Source organism: Doryrhamphus excisus, chromosome 19 (assembly GCF_030265055.1).
Source record: "Doryrhamphus excisus isolate RoL2022-K1 chromosome 19, RoL_Dexc_1.0, whole genome shotgun sequence".
NCBI lineage: Eukaryota > Metazoa > Chordata > Actinopteri > Syngnathiformes > Syngnathidae > Doryrhamphus > Doryrhamphus excisus.
Genome location: NC_080484.1, coordinates 10,972,770 through 10,994,326, shown reverse-complemented (window position 1 = coordinate 10,994,326; position 21,557 = coordinate 10,972,770). Strand labels below are relative to the sequence as shown.

The window sequence follows — 21,557 nt, the reverse complement described above, 5'->3', positions numbered from 1 at the left end:
ACCGTTGGTCCACATGTGCTGCTATTCTCACTGTGTCCTCGTGCCACAGGCTCGAGGCGGTCTTAGTCGAGTCCCCCTGCAGGAACTCTATGATCCGTCTATGGAGAGCAGCACTGCCAACCTGGATGACCTGCAGAGATCTTGGGAAACACTCAAGAACGTGGTAGGTTTGATGTCAAAGCAAGGCCTCGTTCAACTTTTTGGAGATTCATTGCCCCGTCGTGTTTAGATAAGCGAGAAGCAGAAGAGCCTGTATGAAGCCCTGGAGCGACAGCAGCATTACCAGGAGTCCCTCCAGTCCATTTCTACCAAAATGGAGTCCATAGAGGCGGCACTTAGCGAAGGCCTGGAGCCCAACAAGAGCCCAGAGAGCCAGATGGCGACACATCAGGTGAGAAACTGCTGCACTCGCGTACGCCGTCCCACCACATCTAGCAGGTGGTTTTGTTTTATTCTTCATTTGTGGTATCTCATCGTTCTTACAGGCTCTAATGGACGAGATCCTGATGCTGCAAGATGAAATCGGGGCGCTGCAGACATGTTTCTCAGAGGAGCTGGCTGACGGAGACAGTGACGCAGAGGCTGCTGACCAGCTCGCCCTGCAGTCCACGCTCACTGTGCTGGGGGAGAGAATGGCCACCATTAGAATGAAGGCTTCTGGAAAGCGCCAGCTGCTGGAGGTGAGTGGTCATCTACAAGCACCATCAGCCTATTTCCCACCATGCCTCATTTTCGGTCACAGGAGAAGCTCAGTGAGCAGCTTGAGGAGCAGCGACAGGAGCAGGCACTGCAGCGTTACCACAGCGAGGCCGAGGAGCTCGACCACTGGCTGCTCAGCACTCGTGCCACCCTCAGCTCGGCGCTTCAGCTTCAAAATGAAGACCTGGACATGGAGGAACAGCTCATTGACTGCCAGGTGACTTTTATGGAGTATTTACATTGCAATGCATTGGCCTGTCAGGGTAACCAATCAAATAAACACAGAATTTGCTTATTTTTATTTGTTAATGTATTTGAATGTATTTTTAAATGTTTGTTGCTGTACTTCATCTTCTTCAACATTTGTTCTTTGTTGTCTTTGTCTAGACCTCAAGCATGCCATTCATAAAAGCATTTCTCTTGCTTCTTCTCCAGAACATGCTGTTTGAAATCGAGCAGAAGGTGTCGTATCTCTCTGAGCTGTCCGTGCACAGCGAGAGCTTACTTTTGGAGGGACGGGCCGAGACCAAGGGCGAGGCGGAGCAGCTCACTTTCAAACTGCACTCTCTGAAAGACAGCCTGCTGGAGCTGCAGCAGATGCTGCAGGACAAACAGGTGGACATACAGGTCGGCTGATAGCATGTGTCATATTGATATGACGGATAAATGCCCTTCTGTTTGTGTGCTGACTGTGTGCTGTTTAATGATGCTGTGTTGCTGCAACAATGCTAGCATTGTTGAAATACCAAAGGTCACTGTCCCAGCATAAAATATGCACTCTTTTTCACTGTGGATCAACAACAAGAGCTTGTGTGCCTCATAAGGACCTCTCAGACAATGAGATGCTAACTCATGCTAAAGCTAAATGCTGTATGGTACCAGTACTTTAACATTGTTATATTAGACTATTACTTTCGGCTTCAGTAATTGTGCTACAAATAGCTCCTTTTCACCTCCTCCTGACCTTTTTGTGTCTTTTTCCCAGGGTTCTTTGCAGGAGCAGGATGACAGTGAGCCAGACTCGACGCTTTCGCAGAGCCCCAACGTGCAGGATTGGCTGTCTCAGGCCCGTTCGTCACGCACGCAGCAGCATCATGACAATCTGCTCCGCCAGAGAGTAAGAACTAAGATGCTGGTCTATGTTTTTTTTGTCAAGTGATTAATGATTCTATCATTTATCACCACTTGCCTTATTGCATTGTGTGAGGAATCCCAGTGGGATACGTTGTGGTTGTCCACATCCTTACATTTTACTTGCTTTTCGTGCTTGTAGGAGCTGCAAGAGCATGTTGCTGAGCAGAGGAGGTTGCTTCAGTCTGTAGCCAGTGTTGGCGAGAACTTCCTCAGCCAGCAGATCACACCAAATGGGGACAGGTAGAGTCTCTTTCATTGGACAGTAATTCTTCGTTTATCACGGTTAATTGGTTTCAGACCCGAATATGAATTAGGATTCCTTATTTATGAATGGAATGTTTTCATAGTTAGAGCATAAAAATCTTCCTACAATATCTCCTACAACTTTTTAACATTAGTAGAGCCCTCTAGACATGAAATAACACCCCATAGTCACCTTTACATTTGAATACATTATAGTAGATATATAATACGACTAAATAAGACATCAATGTGTGTTGCTCTAAATCTGTTACTTGGGGGAGACAGGCGGACAGGAAGTGTCAATAGGGGTTCAGAGTTGAGTTTGAGCTGACTAATAATAGGCCATAGTTAACTACGAAACTGTGATTTGTTAATTAAAATAGTCATTTTGGAAAAACTGTGATAGAATGAATATGACTGCATTCAATGATGACAAAAAATAGTCAGGTACTACATTGTTTTCTTCTCCTTTGGCAGTGAGGTGTCTTTTCCTGGGGGAGTTTTGCTGGAGACGGAGAGCCTGTCCCCCGTGGACCACTTGAGACAACGCTGGGAGAACCTGAACAAAGATCAGAGTACCAAGCTGCAGCTCTCGCTCAACACGCTGGAACAGGACCAGTTTAGCCTGGTACTTTGCTCTCGTAGTGCATGTGTCCAAAGTTCATATGTCGTCATTTCTAATATCATTCTTGTGTGCAGATCATCCACCGGTCCCGCCTGACTAGCCCTAGCATGGTCTTCAGGGGCGAGTCCATCAACCAGGACTCTCACTCCCCGACAGCTTTATTTGAGGCCTGCAGTCAGACTCTGGAAAGAATTGCTGAGGAGGTAGAGCCTTGATTTCTAACCCCTGATGCTTTCCTGACGTGGCTTTGATGACTCTTTTTGCCTCCTCCTGCAGGCAGAGAGCGGGGACAGAAAGATGGTGCTGTCCACAGTGGGAACCACACTCCAACAGACACTGTACACCGCCGTATCAGCAGCCTCCACCTGGTTGGACGCCGCTGAGAACGAGATGCTCTCCGGACCTGTGCTGCTGTCTGAAGATACAGAGACGCAGCTCACAAGTCTCGAGGTAAGACCAAACATGCTTTCATTTCACAACAAGGTTAGAAAGGTGCTTGCAAAATGGTAATGTAAAGTAATGCTGGCGTTTCAACTGCACAGTGCACAAATAAAGATCTGAAGGACATGAGCAGAGAGGTGAACCAGTGCAGAGACCTCCTGGGTGGAGGAGCAGGCCGCCTGTGTGGAGGGGAGGAGCGAGCCTTAATGGAGGACACCCTGGAGGGTCTGCAGGAGAGGATGGGGCTGCTGGACTCCACCCTTGAACAGCACTGTGACACCATGAGGGACAGGCTCCAGGAGCACCTAAACTTCCAGGTAATATACGTAAATGATTAGAGATGCTCCGATCAGATTTTTCCTCCTTCAGTGGTTAGCGCGCAGACCTCACAACTAGGAGACCCGAGTTCAATTCCACCCTCGGCCATCTCTGTGTGGAGTTTGCATGTTCTCCCCGTGCATGCGTGGGTTTTCTCCGGGTACTCCGGTTTCCTCCCACATTCCAAAAACATGCTAGGTTAATTGGCAACTCCAAATTGTCCATAGGTATGAATGTGAGTGTGAATGGTTGTTTGTCTATATGTGCCCTGTGATTGGCTGGCGACCAGTCCAGGGTGTCCAGGGATAGGCTCCAACACCCCCCGCGACCCTCGTGAGGAAAAGTGTTAGAAAATGAATGAAAGAATGAATTCCGATACCTATCATCCATGAGTGAAATTGGCTCATCACATTGACAATTTCAATAACCACTGTTGACTATATGATACGAAAAAAGGATCCATCAAATCACATCAATCATATTCCGTAGCATCCCTACTTATTATATATAACAAGACATGTCCCGTTCTAACACTGTCTGCTTTCCTCTGTGCTAGAATGAACTCCGGATGCTGTTCACAGCTTTGAGCGGGAGTAAAGACATGCTGCTACAGAAGATGGCTGCAACAGTGGAGCGGCCTGCTGCCAAACAGATTGAGGTTCGATTCCAGCACCAAAAAATAACAAACAAAAAAATTTTCATCTGTCATTTTTGAGTCGATTGAAAGCATCCAACCAGTATGTGCGTGCTCCTTGAAAGGTGGTAATTTCACAATTAATGTTATTGTGGCTATTTGGTTAACTGATGATTGAGTATGATGCAGTGCAGTTCTATAGCACTTACTGTAATTACTGTAATTACTGTAATTATCATATTTTATACTGTCTTCAAGCGGCATGGGTGTCTTTGGATTGTACGGGTGCACCTAATGAATTACATCTTAATTAATATAAAGTGATGAAATGGAGATGTTATTTTTCAGACGTTATCAGAGGTAGAGGACAGTCTCAGGGAGTTTGAGCAGAGAGTGACCGAGTTGAAATCCAAAGCTGAGGGACTCCAATCCGACCAAATCTCCCACCAGGAACTTCTCAAATTCCAGGTAAAACTAAATTATTTCCAGGCTGTTTAGTTAGCGAAACCGCACCGAGGATGAGGCGTTGATGATGATGATGATGGCGGCTGTGCTCAGGATGCATATGAGGAGCTGCTGCTGATGGTGGGCTCCCGGCGCAGCGGCCTGAATCGAGCCTTGTCGCTGAAGGCTCAGTACGAAGCTGCGCTCCGTGACCTTAAAGATCTGGTGGACACGGCTCAAGACAAGATGGCTGCAGACCAGAAGATGACGGTAGCCTCCGTAATTGAGGTCCAGATGCTACTGGACAAACACAAAGTAAGTTGGACTTTTTCTCATATACTCATTTTGACACCCGTGTTGGTCCCGCTAACGTTTTTGTATTCCCTGCAGGACTTCTTCCAGAGTCTTGAGTGCCATATGATCCTTACCCAGACCTTTTACAGTAAAGTGTCAGGTCTGGTGGCCCAGCGGGAAAGCCAGGCCCTAGAGGAGACCATGTCTTTAGCCCACAGTGTCCTCAAACAGGCTCACAGGAGGGGGGTGGAACTGGAGGGCATACTGGAGGTAGGAAGGAGATTCACTAATTCTGCATGAATTCATACAAATGCAGTTGAATACAAAATATATTTTGTTTCCTCCATTAGTCATGGAGCAGGCTTGTGGAAGACTACCAGGCTTTGTGTAGGCAGTTGGAGGCTGTGGAGTGCAGCATCCCCACTCTGGGCCTGGTGGAGGAGACGGAGGAGAGACTCCTTGAGAGGATCAGTCTCCACCAGGTAAGAAACTCATACAGGAAGTCAATAATGATCATTCATTCATGGGGCTGAGGTCAGAGTTCACACTTTATTTATTTATATTTCTAAGTAAATAGTGTATGTACACACTTGACTGTCCTTGCTTTGGTTCTCTAGCGTCTGAAGGCCAGTCTGACTGAGCATCAGCCCCAACTGTATCAGGTTCTGGAGGAGGGCAAGAAGCTTCTCCTGTCTGTTAGCTGTCTCGACTTGGAGAACCAGCTGACGCAGCTGGGAGAGCACTGGCTTTCATCGACCACCAAAGTCAACAAGGAGCTCCACCGCCTCGACTCCACACTCAAACACTGGAGCAGGTCAGCTTTGGGCAAAGTTAACATTGGTACTTTATTTTCTTGAGTTTAATTTTTTTTTCCACAGGTACCAAAGGGAGTCTGCAGAGCTGAGCCACTGGTTGCATTTAGCGCTAGACAGATTGGAGTTTTGGACAACCCAGTCGGTCACTGTGCCTCAGGAACTGGAAACGGTTCGAGACCACCTCTGTGCTTTCCTGGTAGGTACAAATATTACTGTGACTGTACTTCTCTGCGTCCTACTGAGAGTCAATTGTTCCTCTTGCAGGAGTTTTCCAAGGAGGTGGATGCAAAGTCTTCTCTGCGTTCGTCCGTCCTGAGCACGGGCAACCAGCTGCTGAGACTAAAGAGAGTAGACACAGCTAGTCTGAGAACAGCACTAGGCCACATTGACACTCAGTGGGCCGAGCTGCTCACACGCATTCCCGTTGTCCAAGAGAAGCTCCATCAGGTGCAAAGAGCAGCACACTTCCGAGAGCGGATGTGTCTGATATCGTTGTAACCAATCACCTTTTGTCCATCTCAGCTGCAGATGGAGAAGCTGGCGTCAAGGCACGCCATAGCGGAGCTGATAAGCTGGATCTCGCTCATGGAGAACATCATAGATGAAGATCAGGACAAAATAGCTGCAGCTGTGGGCTCCGAGGTGGTCCAGAACTTCTTGCAGAAGTACAAGGTAAAATGAAAATAAAACACCTTTTATTTCCTGCTTCCGTACCTCTTCTGATGATGCCCTCATGGTCATTCACAGGGGTTCCGCATCGATCTGACCTGCAAGCAGCTGACTGTGGACTTTGTGAACCAGTCAGTGCTACAGATCAGCAGTCAGGACGTGGAAGGAAAAAGGAGTGATAAAACGGACTTTGCAGAGAGGCTGGGAGCCATGAATAGACGATGGCAGATACTACAAGGGCTCATCACGGAAAAAGTAAGCAGACTTTTGTCCTCTTGTGTCCACCGCACTGACTTGCTGTCTGAATTTTTCTTTTTAGATTCAGCATTTGGAAGGACTTTTGGAAAGTTGGTTCGAGCATGAAAATGGAGTACAGGCCTTGAAAACATGGCTGACACTCCAGGAGGAGAAATTAAAGAAGAGACACAGGATTGAGGACGTAGCATCAGTGCAGAATGCACTTAAGGATTGTCAGGTAGGTTTCCGAACATGGACTACAGCATATCTGATTTTATAGAGGGGGGGCACATACACCTTGTCCATTTTATTCACTAAAGACAACACAGCAAGGAAACTGCTCGGTAAGGAGCGTCTGTGTGGAATATTCTAAGACACCCTTATTGGAATATAGTCTCTTAAGGCTCAGTGATAGTATCGCTCACTGTTATTCTAGTTTTGTGTTTCTTCCTTCAAATACATTGACCTTTTTTCAGGAGTTGGAGGAATTAGTGAAGGAGAAAGAGAAGGATCTAGAGAAGGCAGAGGAACGAGGAAACGCTCTCATCCAGGATAAGAAAGGAGAGGCTTGCTGTGTTGTAAAGGAGACCCTCAAGGGACTGAGCCAGTCCTGGGCTCATTTGGACCACATGGTAAGTGCGGCACTGTTGAAGTCATCAACGGTGACTTGTCATTTTGTGCTAAAATAACATTGCCTCCCGTTTGCTATCAGATAAGTCAGATGAAAGTGAGTCTGCGGTCAGTGCTGGAACAATGGACCTTATACAGACGAGCTTCAGAGGAGATTATTGGCTACCTGATGGAGGGGAGGTACTGTGTGTCCAGGCTGCACCTTGTTAGCGGTTCTCTGGAGGCTGCGCAGCAACAGGTGGAGAGTCTAGAGGTCAGTCAACTGCACAAAGCTTATTGTGAGAGTTGTTGTATGTTATATTTGACTTTATTTCTTGTTGTTTAAGAACCTGCAAGAGGAAATGGACAAGCAGGAGAACAGTCTGCGCAAGTTTGGCTCTGTAACACAGCAGCTCCTCACAGAGTGCCACCCGTGTGTCGCCGAAACACTTAACAGAGCCCTGCGGGATGTCAACATGAGGTAACATTGAAGAAACAATTGATTTAAGAAGCAAGTTAGCAGAAATGACATTCTTATGTCATTTTATTCCAGATGGAACGACCTGCTAGAGCAGATCTCGGAGCAGCTGAGGAGCAGTAAGGCCTTGCTGGGCCTGTGGCGGCATTATAAAGAACTGTACAGTAGTTGTGTGAAAGCAGTGCAAAGGCAGGAGGAGCGTGCTGACCGCCTGCTCAAGAGCGCCACCGACAAGGACATCACTGAAGAGGAGAGCAGTTCCTGGATGAAGGACTGCAATGTGAGTTGTTGTCTCTTTTGACCTTAAACGTTGCTGTTTTAATACATCTGTGGCTGAAACCTCATTTGCATGTCATTGGGTTTGTTGGAAACGGGACAATACTGAGATGTGATTTACAAGTCCCCTCTGCGGAATACTAAATTGCACCCCTTCTCTTTTAATGTGCTTGAATGCGGAGTCACAATCCAATTCAACAAAAGTCTTTAGAGGAGAGACAGGCTCCTGATTTACACAACAGGGGTCCTCTCCTATCCTGGGATTATGGGGCCTTGCTGGGAGATTTCTCCTGGAATGCTTGCCTTAATACTCTTCCCAGACTCTGTAATTTAGGAATCTAGTGCAGCAGCTTTTCTGGTTCTGTCCATTTTTTTACACCCCAGCCAAATACAAATAATATAGTCACTATGGCTTGTAATCAAGTATAAAAGCTCAGGTAATTCCATGCCAACCTCACTTCCAATGACGGCACTTGTGTTGTATACAGGAGTGTCTTGGTGATCAAGAATTTGTCCAGCATTCCCTCCAGCAGCTGCAAGCATTGGGAGAGCAGCTGAGGACCAGAGTGGATGCCTCCTCCTTTGCAGCCCTTCAGTCGGACCACATGTCTCTGAGGCATCGCCTCGCAGCGCTGACACACGCCCTCAACAGGCAGCAGGAGGTACTGCAGGTAGGAGCAAGCATAGAGAGGTTAACTGCAGTCACAGTGAGACTAAAGAGTCGTGATGGTGATTTGTTTGTTGACTAGTCTGGAGGCCGGGCCTGTGAGGGCTTCAGGGAACAATTGGACACGCTTATCCATACGGCAGCTGAGGCTGCAGAAGTGTTGAAGGAGTCTGACCAGCTTGGCTCGCCAGCGCTTAGTGAGATACAGACACGTATGGAAAAACTGAAGGTACCAAATACATTTCTGGATGTGCATGTCTTTTGTTTAGGAGACATCTGGACTGATGGTTGTCCGTTTGTTGTTCCCAGGCTCCTCTCGCCAAGCTGAGCAGCCTTTCTCCAGACCTGGAGCGCGTCAATTTGCTCATGTACAGACTCCCAGTCAGTGACAGAGACCTGAAGCGTCTTCAGTGTCTGAACAGAGCGTGGGCGTCCCACTTGGCTCACCTCAGTGAGCGGTTCAGGTACGTAATGATCACTTATGGTGGCACGCCATCCCTTACCAAAACATGCATCCCACTCCAGTAAACTGCAGGCGGTGCTACTCCTGCACCAGAGCTTCCTGCAGAAGTGCGAAGCCTGGATGGACTTCCTGTCTCAGACTGAGCAAAAACTGGCTGGGGAGATCTCAGGCAACCATGAGCGTCTGCTGGAGCAGCAGCGAGACCATGAGGTCAGAGAGGCGCTGTGTGGTTGTTGCGTGCTAAATGTGTCAGACGGTGTTATCATGCGGTGTATGTTTTACAATTGCAGTTGTTTCAGGCTGAGATGTTCAGCCAACAGCAGATTCTTTACTCTATTATCAGCGATGGCCATCGTATGCTGGACCAAGGACAAGTGGATGATGGGTAACTTAAAGACCTGTGACATTACCTTACGAAAACATCTCCTGCACTCAAAAAATAAATGTTTAGCGTAAACAAAAAAAATCAATGCAACAGTTTTCATTTGTCTTTCTTAGTTATGACAACTTAATTTGAAATTGCTTTGAACCAACAAACAATATTGCATTGCACGAATTAGCTTTTCCTCTTCACTCAAAGCTTATTTTAAGTAATGCTTACTGAATAATTGTTGTCATAGGGACACGTTTTTAAGTTTGTAACTCAAAAAAATATGTTAAGTGAACTGACTTAATCATTTTATTCAAAGTAGTTTAATTTGTTGTCTACTTAATTATAATAACAATGCACACAGCTTTTTAAGTAGCAGTAACTATATATATATATATATATATATATATATATATATATATATATATATATATATATATATATATATTCTCTAAATAATATTTGTTGCCAAGCTAATTGTATTAAGTCATGGCAACTTGAATTTTGTTTTAAGTTTACCAACAATAATAATTTGAGTGTATATGACATGCTAAATTAAGTTCATGTAATAGCCAACATTATTATTTGAACATAACTTAAAAAATAAAGTTAGCAACTTAGAAAGTTTATCTAAATCAATTATTTACATTTTTTACATTGCATTTATGTATTAAATCAAGTGGTGTCAACAGATACTCTGAATTACTTTTTAGAGTGTGTGTATCCTTATCATGTAACGTTTTTGTAACATTAACAGAGACGACTTCAGTGTTAAGCTGGCCTTGCTGGCTAATCAGTGGCAGGGTGTGGCGAGGCGGGCCCAGCAGCGAAGAGGCATTATTGACAGTCTGGTCCACCAGTGGCAGAACTACCACGAGATGTCTGAAAAGCTGCTGCGCTGGCTGCAGGACGTTTCTCGCGACCTGGATGTGCATCAGCCAGGAGGAGAACCAGTTGCTCTGCAGCAGGCTAGAAACCTGCTGGATCAGATACAAGTATGTAATAATAATAATAACACAAAGGAGAAAAAGTCATTCTTAACTAATCCCACGCTGATAAACATTCACCCCATCTCCCGATCGTAGATTCCCTTAGTTAACCTCTACCCCCTCGGTCCACTCTCGTTGTCCTCACTCATGCAGCTGAGAGAGCGCGTCCTCCAGAGGCAGCAAGGAGGCTACATCGTGACGGTGGAGGCCGGCAGAAGCCTGCTGCTGTCGGCCGACGCCCAGGCCGAGTCTATGCTGCAGACAGAGCTGATGGAGATCCAGGAGAGGTGGAGACACGCCCACCAACGCCTGGACCAGCAGAGGAAGGAGCTGCATGGTCTGCTCAAGGTCAGACTCAAGTGGACCTGCCATCATTTCTACTCTGTCTGCTTATTAGATTGTGCAGGTGTACCTTATGTGTGAGCTCCTTGCATGCTACTTTGCATACGCTAAAAATAACCATAATCTGCACCCTTTGGAGCAGAACCTCCCCAAAATCTCCCCACTGGAACTGTTATTTTGTGTTTGTTGTGTGTTTAGAACTGGGAGCGATGCGATAAAGGCATCGACGCCTCTCTGGAGAAGCTGAGGGCCTTCAAGAGGAAGCTGTCTGTGGCGCTGCCTGACCATCACGAAGAGCTGCACTCGGAGCAGATGAGATGCAAGGTGATGATAGCGGCACTTAATATCCTGTTAATAATACACAGCCGTGAGATAAGCAAGCTGGGGCAAAATGATCTTTATTGTAGCATTGTTTGACCTGCTAAGGTGTTGATATAGTCGCTTTTTATGTTTTTTGTGTAATAACGATGCTTCAAGGCAACAACATGAAGGATGTGATGCTTTCATCATTGTTATTCAGCAGCGGCCCCATCTGAGAATTGACATCATAGCCAGTCCTGGTACGGGATAATTACTGGACGTGGTGTACATTCATGTTTCATGCACGACACATCCTCGGCCCCTCGGGGGAGGAGCAGAGCTGCACATGAGAGGGAAGAAAAGACGGGGGTGGGGTGAAAAAGGAGGCGGGGGTGCATGCGCAGTGAGAGGATGGAAGTGGTGGGGGTGCATGGATGCATACATTTGTGTGTGTGTGTGTGCCTGGTCCACACATGATTGCACCAAAGCGAAACCTTCACAGTGACAGAAGAGGAAGAAGACATGCAAGGTGATGATGTAGCTGGTATATTCTTAGGTATATTCTTAGGTAACCTGCTCATGTTTTTGGTTGTGGTCTCGAAGTCAAGTTAGGCTTTGACTGTCCACAAATCGTGACCTTCTTCGTTGTCATGTGTTCATGCAGGAGCTGGAGAGCAGCGTGGAGGGCTGGAGCGATGAACTCACTTCCTTGTTCCTCCTGAGGGACTCCTTGGTGGGCGTGGTGGGCAACGATGACATCACTGTCCTTCAGGAACGCCTCCATCTTCTCCAGCGCCAGTGGGACGAGGTGTGCCATCAGGTAAAGTCACTTTTCCCCTTGTTTCAATTATTTTTATTATTTTATCTAATAATAATAATTAGATCCAATCATAAAATATAATGCAGTATATTTGTATTCATAGTGTATATTTGTACTTTGTGGCCTCAGCTTTCCCTGCGCCGGCAGCAGGTCAGCGAGAAGTTGAACGAGTGGGCCGTGTTCAATGAGAAGAACAAGGAACTGTGCGAATGGCTCACACAAATGGAGAGCAAAGTCTCTCAAAATGGGGACATCAGCATTGAGGAGATGATCGAAAAGCTGCGCAAGGTGACATATTACGTGTTACATAGTACTACACTCCATGTGCTAAACTGTCTCCCGGCTCTCCACCAGGATTACCAGGAAGAGATCGGTGTTGCTCAGGAGAATAAGCAGCAGCTTCAGCTCATGGGAGAGCGCTTGGCTCGGGCCAGCCAGGACACCAAGGCAGCGGAAATACAACACAAACTCAATAAAGTCAACGAGCGCTGGCAACACCTGCTGGACCTCATTGCCGCCAGGTAGGTCAACCCTCAGGATGACCTCTCTAATATGGCCATATTTGATTTGAATACATTGATGGCCGCATTGATGGCTGCACGGCGGGCATGTGGTTAGCCCGCAGGCCTCACAGCTAGAAGACCCGAGTTCAATTCCACCCTTGGCCATCTCTAAGTGGAGTTTGCATGTTCTCCCTGTGCATGTGTGGGTTTCCTCCCACATTCCAAAAACATGCTAGGTTAATTGGTGACTCCAAATTGTCCATAGGTATGAATGTGAGTGTGAATGGTTGTTTGTCTATATGTGCCCTGTGATTGGCTGATCAATCCAGGGTGTACCCCGCCTCTCGCCCGAAGACAGCTGGGATACCACCCCCCACCCCCCTTTCGAACGAACAAATGAACATTGATGGCCATTAATGAATAATAAATAGTTCTGCATACCTTTAGCATATAGAGTAAAATCCTCCCCCTGCTATAACCCGGCTGTTGCCCCGTGGGACTGTACAGGAGGAGGGAAGCAAGGGAGGACACTCTGACCTCAAACAGACAGCTGCGTTCTTTGCTGTAAAGTCAGTCGAATGCTATAACGTTTTTCCTGATGCATGACTCCTGCCGCCTGTCCTGGTGTGTGTGTTTGCTGTGTAACAGTTCAGCCTGGCCACATGCCTCTGACTGTAAGTCCGCTTTTAGAAACAGCAGTACTTGTCACTCTCAGGCACGCGTATGTGAACCCGCCCACACTTTTTTTTTTCCAACAGTTGATAAGTCACACTTGTGCCACCTCACAAATACCAGCTGCTTCCCCCACCCCAACCACCCTATTGCACAGACTCCTGTGGGGAGAAAGTCCCACACGGAGACGAAAGAGAAGACGGTTTGCATGCAGACGAGTAACGCTTTCTTGTTAAAGTCGTCTCCGGGAATCTTGCACCCCCATGGTTTTGGATTTAGGCTGGGATAAGATGGCAGACAGCCCGGGCGAGGATCTGCCACAGTGTGACTGCGATGTCAACAGGCAGGACAATCTTTGAGAAGCGTTTCTGTATTATGTTTGTGTCTTCTAACCACACTTTGCTGTCTGGAGCTTAAGTGGACTTGGATGGGGATCAAATGAGGATTCTTGTATGGCTGCATGCAAACAATACACTGGTATTCAGAAATGGGCAGCATACAAGTAGTGTTTTACTTTTTTTGCAGGAGGCTACTTTGTGTTTTTAGCAAAGCTTTGCATCAAATTGAACATGAGTGATAGTCATGTAAGAATAAGAGTCAACAACAAAGTGCTCCAATTCACTTCTCCAGCCCGGATCCATAGTCTACAAAAGCAAATAACTCTATTTAGGGCAGCATTCAGCTGCTTTGTCTACCTCTGTATACACTTTAAATCTTTGGTAGCGTTTGGGTGAAACAATTACTCCTCGTTGCTATTAAGGTTGAGCTATTTTCTGCTTTTACAACATTTGTTTTGCTGCTACTGCAATGTAGATATGTAAGCAAATTGTACTTATTCTTGGCCTAAATTAAGCATTTTCAAGCATAAGAATAACTAAAAGAACTAACCAAGGCAGAATAAGCGTACTAATTGTGAATGTAGTGTACTACACTGGACACTAGGTGTTATTAATTGTGTGGAAATTCACTTATACAGTCGGGTAAACAAGGGACGACTGTATACTTGTTAAGAAATTACCATGTTGTCATTGATTTTTTTCCTTTCCACTTTCTCATGTACTCCAAATCATGATTAAAGTTCCAAAAAATAAGCCTCTCACCGGTTATCACAGGCTTCCGGTTACCATGGTGTTTAGTTTAGGTGCAGGTATAATACCCAGCTATGTGGTAGTGCATTGGTTAGTTCTTCTTCTATGTAACAAGCTTTAGGACAAATTGACATGAGAAGGAATGTCACAGCCACCTTCACCTTTATCAAGTCTGTGGCGAGATGGTGAGAGCTGGGTTGCTTTGCTGGGTGAGGCACCAAATGTCTTAAGTAGGTCAAATGCAATCAGATAAGATTTGACTATCATGATCATTGTTCTCCCTCTGCCTCCCAGCAAGAAGCTTCAGGTTATTTCTGTGTGTGCTTGTAAATAAAATATCCTGGATGAAGTAGTGTTTACAGTTGTGTTACTCCCCTCTGTGGTTTTGCTTCCCTGCCAGGGTGAAGAAGCTGAGGGAGACCCTCGTGGCGGTGCAGCAGTTAGACAAAAACATGAGCGGCCTGCGCTCCTGGCTGGCTCACATCGAGACTGAGCTGTCCAGGCCCATCGTATACGACACGTGCGACGACCAGGAGATCCAAAGGAAGCTCAACCAGCAGCAGGCAAGACAACTTTGAAACAGTCAAGTAGTGACGCATTGCAGGAGTATTGAGAATTGGACATCACTGAAGCACATTATGAAATCCCAATGTTGAGCCTGTTTTTGTGTACATGAGGATAAGACTTGTATCTCCTTTCTCAGGAGCTGCAGAGGGACATCGAGAGACACAGTACAGGTGTGGCTTCCGTGCTGAACTTGTGCGAAGTGCTCCTGCACGACTGCGACGCCTGCTCCACCGAGACGGAGTGCGACTCTATCCAGCAGGCCACCAGGGGGCTGGACCGACGTTGGAGGAACATCTGCGCAATGTCCATGGAGAGGAGGCTCAAGTCAGTGAGGCGCTTGGTTGGCAAATGAATGCTCATTAGCGATGCCAAATCATGCATGAGCTTATTCTGTGCAGGATTGAGGAGACATTGAGGTTGTGGCAGAAGTTTTTAGACGACTTCTCGCGCTTTGAGGAGTGGCTGAAGACTTCAGAGAGAACAGCCGCCACGCCCAACTCCTCTGGCGTCCTCTACACTGTTGCCAAAGAGGAACTCAAAAAGTTTGAGGTGGGATTTATGAGCATTACATGCTCATTTTGCTGTTTTGCTTCTTAGCCAAACACTGTGACGCTGCTGGTTAGAGGAAACGGAAAGTGTCATGTTACGCAAACTCGCCTGAGCTGGTCCTCTCAGCTGCTGCGGTCCATCATAGTGCACATGCACACTGCTTCTCAGTGATTATTAAATGCTGTCTGCCTGCCTCGGCTCTTGTGTTAAGCATGCACAAAGCCTTGAGGATCTTTCATTGTTCTTTAACAACACTTTCAGGCCTTCCAGCGCCAAGTACAGGAGTGTTTGACCCAGCTGGAGCTCATCAACAAGCAGTATCGACGCCTGGCTCGTGAGAACCGCACCGACTCATCCTGCCATCTCAAAGAAATGGTGCATGATGGGAACAGGAGATGGGACAAGCTTCAGAAAAGGGTGGCGGCCATCCTGCGCCGACTCAAGGTTAGTGCCTGCACATGACACAAAGCTCATTATGTACTACAATGATTCAAATATTCAGGTAATGTCAGTGAAGTATTCACATCCGCGCTCTTGTTTTCCGCAGCACTTCATCAGCCAGAGGGAGGAGTTTGAGACGGCTCGGGACAGCATCCTGGTGTGGCTGACTGAGATGGACTTACAGCTCACCAACATTGAACACTTCTCCGAGTGTGACGTCCACGCTAAGATTAAACAACTCAAGGTAACCGTGCACTTTTCCACAGACTCTAAACGGAGCCTCATGAGCCCTTTATTGCTTTAGGCGTTCCAGCAGGAGATCCACTTGAACATGGGCAAGATCGATCTGGTGTTCAGGCAGGGCGATGCTCTGATTGAGAAGAGTGAACCCTTGGATGCAGCTGTGATCGAAGAGGAGCTTGAGGAGCTCCAGAGGTACTACCAGGAGGTCTTCGGACGAGTCAATAGATACTACAAGAAGCTTACACGGTTACCTGTAAGTAGACTGGTGGTGGAATGCTCCTCTTCATTTACTAGTACTACATTTTCTAATGTTTCCCGTACTCACAGCTCGTGGACGATGAGCTCGACAGTTCAGACAGAGAGCTGGACATGGAGGAGGGTGCCGATCTCTCCGAGCTGCGGTGGAGCGACTCAACACCTCCACGACCCTCCAGCCGACCACCTTCTGGGGCGACCACCTTGATTCGTGCAGACCGCTCAGGCCGGGACACCCCAGCCAGTGTGGACTCCATTCCGTTGGAATGGGATCATGACTATGACCTGAGCAGGGGTCTGGACAGCCCAGGAGGGCGGAGTCACAGGGAAAGGAACCGAGGGCAAGAGGAAGAGGACGAGTATCTGAGGACGGCTACTGCAGTGCTGTCAGGTTAGTTGGTGACCTTTTGGATTTTCTAAATACATTAATCCCTCTTTTATCACGGTTGATTAGTTCCAGACCTGACCGTGATAAGTGAATTTCTGTGTATTAGCATTCAAAATGAAATAAACTGGATGATTTTATGGTTAGAGCATAGAAAACTGTTTTGACTTTCTTAATACACCCTTATAGTCACTTTTACACTCATATCACTCTATATAATAGATATAATCACAGACAATAAGCCATTTAAGACATAAATAAGCCTTGTGGTATTGTGAGATAAATAGTGTCACTAGTGGCCAGTGTAGACTACAGTTATCAATGTCTTGTATTGCCTTAAACTGCCTTAAAAGCTTCATTTAGCCCAATAATACTTAGCATTTCCTTAAATATGCACCTTTTGTACCAATAGTAGTCCATAGCCAACCAGAAACAGCGATCATTTATCATTTATCGACCAGAACTTCTAGCAATGTTACCTCTTCAAACGGTCTCCTGTAATTACCTGCTATGGCCACAGATGTCGCTGATTCCCAGCAAGCACAAGTAATGAATAAAAAGTAGTGAATGTTATGTTTTTCTCTCCAGATGTAGTTATTCCCGAGAGTCCGGAGGCGTATATAAAACTGACTGAGAACACGTTGAAATCGTCCTCTGGTAGGAACCACAGAGCTGATCAGGAATGACTCAGCATGATTGACTCTGAAGCTCCAAACTAAAGCATGCTTTTCTAACAACACCCCACCAGGAGGCAGCACAGCAGCTGCATGTTCCATTCGTAGGGAATAATGTAGCTCTTTGTCCATCAGCATGCAGATGACTATATTGCATGATGAAGGTCCACGTGCTTTAATCATTGGTCATTGCAGGGATCATCCTTTGTCCTTGTTTAACCTGCCTTCAGTCACAACTAATGCATGCATCGTGTCCATCTGCGACCTGCATGAACAACATTTCCATTTTCCATCTTTTCAACCTGATGTTGTTTCTGTGCAGGTGAGCCAGGACAGCTGGAGGCCAGTCTCAGACAACTGGACCAGGTTCTGGATGCAGGACGATACCACCTGCAGGCGAGAGAGGATGCCGCCAGCCGTTCCAGCCCTGATGCTGACTCCACCTACATGGGCTATGTGCGTTATATCACTCACTTATGTAACTGCTTCACATGTTACCGATGTATTTGACATTACAGTAATTGGATTTAGCTTGTATGATTGCAAATTAATGAAACTAATTTTGATGCAGATGCGTCTGATGGGCGAGTGTCGTGGCAGCATTGACGCCGTGAAACGAGCTGAGGAAGAACTCACAGAGGATGAAGATGAAATGCCAGGACTCACCAACCCGACCATCGCAGACAGTCAGAGCACAGGTCCGTCACACACATTTAAATATAAATATGGTGTGAGTTGTGTTAAAAGGATCTTTTGTCCCCTGTCTAGGTGTGATCAAGCGCTGGGAGCTGATCCAAGCTCAGTCCCTCAGTGAAAAACACAAGCACAAACAGAACCTGCAGCAATGGCAGCAGCTGATCTTAGACCTGCAGACCATGCGTGCCTGGTTGGGTCAGTGCGAGGCAGAACTGGGCCAGCTGCGAGGACTGGAGCTCCGCACGGACATCCACAGCATCCAGCAGAGGATCAAGAAGCTCAGGGTTCGTCGTACAACCCATCTCACTTCGGTTTCTCAAGAATGTTCTTGAGTCCTCAATTCTCCTGTGGTGCTCAGGAGCTGCAGAAGGGGATGGACACCCACAAGTCGGAGGTGCTTTCCATCAACCTGAGCAGCGCCAGCTTCCTCCAATCGGAGCCTGACTCTGAGGAGGCGTGGGAGCTGAGGGATGGTCTGAAGGAGATGAACGCACACTGGGATCGCCTCGGCACTTGGCTGGAGGAGTGGAGGGAGGAGCTGCAGCGGGCTCTCATGCAGTGCCAGGTGCAGAAAAACGATGGAATACTTTTTTTCCCTGTTTGAAGTAATCACAGAGAATCAGTCGCATGGGTTTGACTTAGTTTGGATTCGGCCCTGTTATTATTCATTCATTCATTTTCTACCACTTATTCTCACGAGGGTCGCAGGGGTGCTGGAGCCTATCCCAGCTGTCTTCGGGTGAGAGGTGGGGGTACACCCTGGACTGGTCGCCAGCCAATCACAGCCAATCACAGGGCACATATAGACAAACAACCATTAATTCCGGTTTCCTCCCACATTCCAAAAACATGCTAGGTTAATTGGCGACTCCAAATTGTCCATAGGTATGAATGTGAGTGTGAATGGTTGTTTGTCTATATGTGCCCTGTGATTGGCTGGCGACCAGTCCAGGGTGTACCCCGCCTCTCTCCCGAAGACAGCAGGGATAGAAGCGGTAGAAAATGAATGAATGAATGTCTATAACACGTCTTTCCTCTCAGGAGTTCCACGAGATGAGCCATGGTCTGCTGCTATGGTTGGAGAACATCGACCGGCGGAGGAACGAGGTGGTGCCCGTGCCTCCCAACCTGGACCGTGAAACGCTACAAGCTCATCACAGGACACTAACTGTACGTTACAAGAGCACATCATCATGCTATTGTCCCATGATGCTGATTTGATCTCAGTAACCACATTTCAATGTTTTTATTTGATGTGAATCTGATGTGAACTGTGTGTTTTAAAGCTATTTTGGTACAACAGCAAAAGTGTGTTTAACAAAAACAAAGTGTGACAGGAGTATTTTGTGAAGAAAAGAGGCTATCCAATTGAAAAAAACAGCATCTTCATCAAGCCTCTCCATATTTGTATCCCTGCTACATCCATCACCTATCCTTCTTTTCTGTGCAGCAAATCAAGCGTGAGCTGCTGGACTCTCAGCAGAAGGTGTCGTCCCTACAGGAGCTCTCAGCTCAGCTGCTGGTCAGCACGGCCGTGCCCACGCCCACCCCTCACCTTTCCCCGGGCAGCGAGTGCCTGGAGGCCCGGGAGAAGGTGCACGTGATCTGGAACAGGCTGCGTCTCCTCCTGCGGGAGGTCGACTACGACCTGGAGGGTCTGCACAGGCGACTGGAGGCCATGAGCACGCAACAGGTGGGACATTGCCTCCTTGTGGATGCCGGTGTCATCGTCATGAGATGCTACTTGAGCTGAGTTGTGTTATTTTGTTGTTTGAAGGATTTCATACCCCTATCTGTTGGGAAAGGTGACATGATTGCTGCTTTTCCTGTGTCTGAGTCAACAAACATCCAACCTTGCAGACGACTGGTAATGTTTTTTTTCCATTTAATATCATCATGACTGCAGAAAAGCAATATTATGAAGGAGTATTAAGGCCTGAAGAAAGTGTTTTTCATTCATAATGTGACTTTTTTTTTTACAAAAATTTGTATTTATGTGTAATATAAAATTATTTTTTTGCCCGAATAACAATTTTTTTGTTGTAAAATTAAAATTAAATTTTTTTTCTTTTCTTTTTTTTTTTTACAAAAATTCATATTTATGCGTAATATAAAATTATTTTTTTTGCCCGAATAACAATTTTTTGTTGTAAAATTAAAATTACAATTTTTCCTTAAGTTTCGGTTTATTTTCATAACATTAAGACTTTTTTTCATGTCAAATGAAACCCTTTCTCCTGCTGGGGGTTCTTTTGAAATTGCCTTTTTTTCCTCATAAAATATATAAATATGTAATACTTGAATTTCTACAATGAGATATGAAACATGTTTTTATTTTTTAGCATTAAAACAAGAAAGTGTCTCCTATGTACTTTCTAGTACTCCCTGCTTTTTTAGATGCTGCTTTCAGCATGTTGATCCACAAGAAAACCTGGCTTTCTCCTTTTTTTTTTAACTACTAGAGCCTAAAAGTGGTTGATTTAGTAATTTTCAGGAGTTGAGAAGCCAGATTTCTTGCGCGTTCCAATCAGTCACATCATTGATTACGTTGCTGCTTTGTTGATGATTCTTTCTCTCCAGCAATTTTAGTTCCTTTATGGCCTCATTTGCCTCTTGACTGAAACATTTCTTTTCTTTCTTTTTTCACCCCTCCCTGCTCATTACGCCGTTCAGCCTCGAGGCAAAAGTAGTCAGGCCCACCCCGGACCCCCTGAGAGCAGCCCCCGCCACAGGTACCTCACCCTCCCCCTTGGACCTCGAGAAAGACGGGAACATGATGGAACCAAATGTGATCATCAGCTAAATTGCTGTTCCATGAGCTCTGGCTTTTTCTCGAGGTCATGTGACCAGCTCCTACGACGAGCAGGGTCATCAGGCTGTCCCTTTTTTTTTTCCCGCCGCTTCACCTTGATCTGCTGCTGCTTCTTTCATAACATTGTAACACTGTCCTGGCCCATAGATGGCGGTAACGCCTTTCACCCCATTTCCTGCAGCAAGCAGAAGTCTCCAGAGAGACATTTTTACTTCAGCATTAGTGCTGCTTGTGTTTGGAAAACAATACAAAAAAAAAACAAAACATGGCATTGAACTCTCACACACTCTGTCCTCCCACTGACTCGTCCGTGCGTGCGTGATGCTTGGTGGTTGACGTCTTTGGTTTGCGTATGTACCAGTGTTTGTGTCTGCCGGTCATGTGTCTTATCTGATTGTGTGTCTTCTGTGTACAATTGGATGCACTTTTATTTTAACCTCCCCCTTCTCCCCCTGCCCCCACTCTTTAACCAGACATGCTACTGCGGATCATAATACATACAAATGTTAGTAATTGAAAATGGCTAATATATACTGGATATAGATACTGTGCTAAAAATGATACAATAGTAATATACAGAAAAGGGTTAATATGTAGTACTTTGAAATTTGTGCCAAAATGATATAATAATGACAGTAATTAGGGATGTTCAACGTTGGCTTTTTTGCCGAAAACCGATATTGTCCAAATCTCAATTTTTTCCGATACAGATATATGATATATAACATGATATCTCCTGTGGTGGAATGAACAACTATTTGTTGTATACAGCATTTTTAAATATCGGTTTTTATGATCAGGAAAA

The 21,557-nt window shown here is 46.1% G+C and overlaps 1 protein-coding gene across 19 annotated transcripts in view; it reads left to right on the top strand.

Annotated features, from left to right (window-relative positions):
- syne1a (spectrin repeat containing, nuclear envelope 1a) overlaps positions 1 to 21,557 on the top strand; it is a 114,124-nt gene that overhangs the window by 74,063 nt on the left and 18,504 nt on the right. For 15 of the 19 annotated variants that reach the window (XR_009120165.1, XR_009120166.1, XR_009120163.1 and 12 more), the window contains 53 exons: positions 50 to 163; positions 230 to 391; positions 486 to 680; positions 743 to 916; positions 1,135 to 1,326; positions 1,685 to 1,816; positions 1,973 to 2,073; positions 2,554 to 2,704; positions 2,776 to 2,904; positions 2,978 to 3,151; positions 3,244 to 3,459; positions 4,017 to 4,118; positions 4,443 to 4,562; positions 4,653 to 4,853; positions 4,929 to 5,102; positions 5,183 to 5,314; positions 5,450 to 5,646; positions 5,711 to 5,843; positions 5,912 to 6,094; positions 6,170 to 6,319; positions 6,395 to 6,571; positions 6,636 to 6,791; positions 7,030 to 7,185; positions 7,266 to 7,436; positions 7,510 to 7,643; positions 7,716 to 7,920; positions 8,405 to 8,587; positions 8,666 to 8,812; positions 8,893 to 9,047; positions 9,109 to 9,256; positions 9,337 to 9,431; positions 10,174 to 10,411; positions 10,559 to 10,753; positions 10,946 to 11,071; positions 11,712 to 11,867; positions 11,997 to 12,155; positions 12,222 to 12,388; positions 14,531 to 14,693; positions 14,834 to 15,021; positions 15,096 to 15,246; positions 15,508 to 15,690; positions 15,794 to 15,931; positions 15,992 to 16,183; positions 16,258 to 16,576; positions 17,159 to 17,227; positions 17,567 to 17,700; positions 17,816 to 17,942; positions 18,013 to 18,224; positions 18,299 to 18,505; positions 18,982 to 19,110; positions 19,391 to 19,633; positions 19,718 to 19,807; positions 20,614 to 20,672. Coding sequence is in view for 13 of the 19 variants with exons in the window: in XM_058056442.1 (XP_057912425.1) it covers positions 50 to 163; positions 230 to 391; positions 486 to 680; positions 743 to 916; positions 1,135 to 1,326; positions 1,685 to 1,816; positions 1,973 to 2,073; positions 2,554 to 2,704; positions 2,776 to 2,904; positions 2,978 to 3,151; positions 3,244 to 3,459; positions 4,017 to 4,118; positions 4,443 to 4,562; positions 4,653 to 4,853; positions 4,929 to 5,102; positions 5,183 to 5,314; positions 5,450 to 5,646; positions 5,711 to 5,843; positions 5,912 to 6,094; positions 6,170 to 6,319; positions 6,395 to 6,571; positions 6,636 to 6,791; positions 7,030 to 7,185; positions 7,266 to 7,436; positions 7,510 to 7,643; positions 7,716 to 7,920; positions 8,405 to 8,587; positions 8,666 to 8,812; positions 8,893 to 9,047; positions 9,109 to 9,256; positions 9,337 to 9,431; positions 10,174 to 10,411; positions 10,559 to 10,753; positions 10,946 to 11,071; positions 11,712 to 11,867; positions 11,997 to 12,155; positions 12,222 to 12,388; positions 14,531 to 14,693; positions 14,834 to 15,021; positions 15,096 to 15,246; positions 15,508 to 15,690; positions 15,794 to 15,931; positions 15,992 to 16,183; positions 16,258 to 16,576; positions 17,159 to 17,227; positions 17,567 to 17,700; positions 17,816 to 17,942; positions 18,013 to 18,224; positions 18,299 to 18,505; positions 18,982 to 19,110; positions 19,391 to 19,633; positions 19,718 to 19,807; positions 20,614 to 20,672 (8,504 nt within the window). In the remaining 6 variants the exon portion in view is untranslated. Of the gene's footprint in view, positions 1 to 49; positions 164 to 229; positions 392 to 485; positions 681 to 742; positions 917 to 1,134; positions 1,327 to 1,684; positions 1,817 to 1,972; positions 2,074 to 2,553; positions 2,705 to 2,775; positions 2,905 to 2,977; positions 3,152 to 3,243; positions 3,460 to 4,016; positions 4,119 to 4,442; positions 4,563 to 4,652; positions 4,854 to 4,928; positions 5,103 to 5,182; positions 5,315 to 5,449; positions 5,647 to 5,710; positions 5,844 to 5,911; positions 6,095 to 6,169; positions 6,320 to 6,394; positions 6,572 to 6,635; positions 6,792 to 7,029; positions 7,186 to 7,265; positions 7,437 to 7,509; positions 7,644 to 7,715; positions 7,921 to 8,404; positions 8,588 to 8,665; positions 8,813 to 8,892; positions 9,048 to 9,108; positions 9,257 to 9,336; positions 9,432 to 10,173; positions 10,412 to 10,558; positions 10,754 to 10,945; positions 11,072 to 11,711; positions 11,868 to 11,996; positions 12,156 to 12,221; positions 12,389 to 12,744; positions 13,386 to 14,530; positions 14,694 to 14,833; positions 15,022 to 15,095; positions 15,247 to 15,507; positions 15,691 to 15,793; positions 15,932 to 15,991; positions 16,184 to 16,257; positions 16,577 to 17,158; positions 17,228 to 17,566; positions 17,701 to 17,815; positions 17,943 to 18,012; positions 18,225 to 18,298; positions 18,506 to 18,981; positions 19,111 to 19,390; positions 19,634 to 19,717; positions 19,808 to 20,613; positions 20,673 to 21,557 lie in introns of those variants that run through there. The other 4 variants (XM_058056447.1, XM_058056441.1, XM_058056437.1 and 1 more) reach the window with 3 other exon arrangements.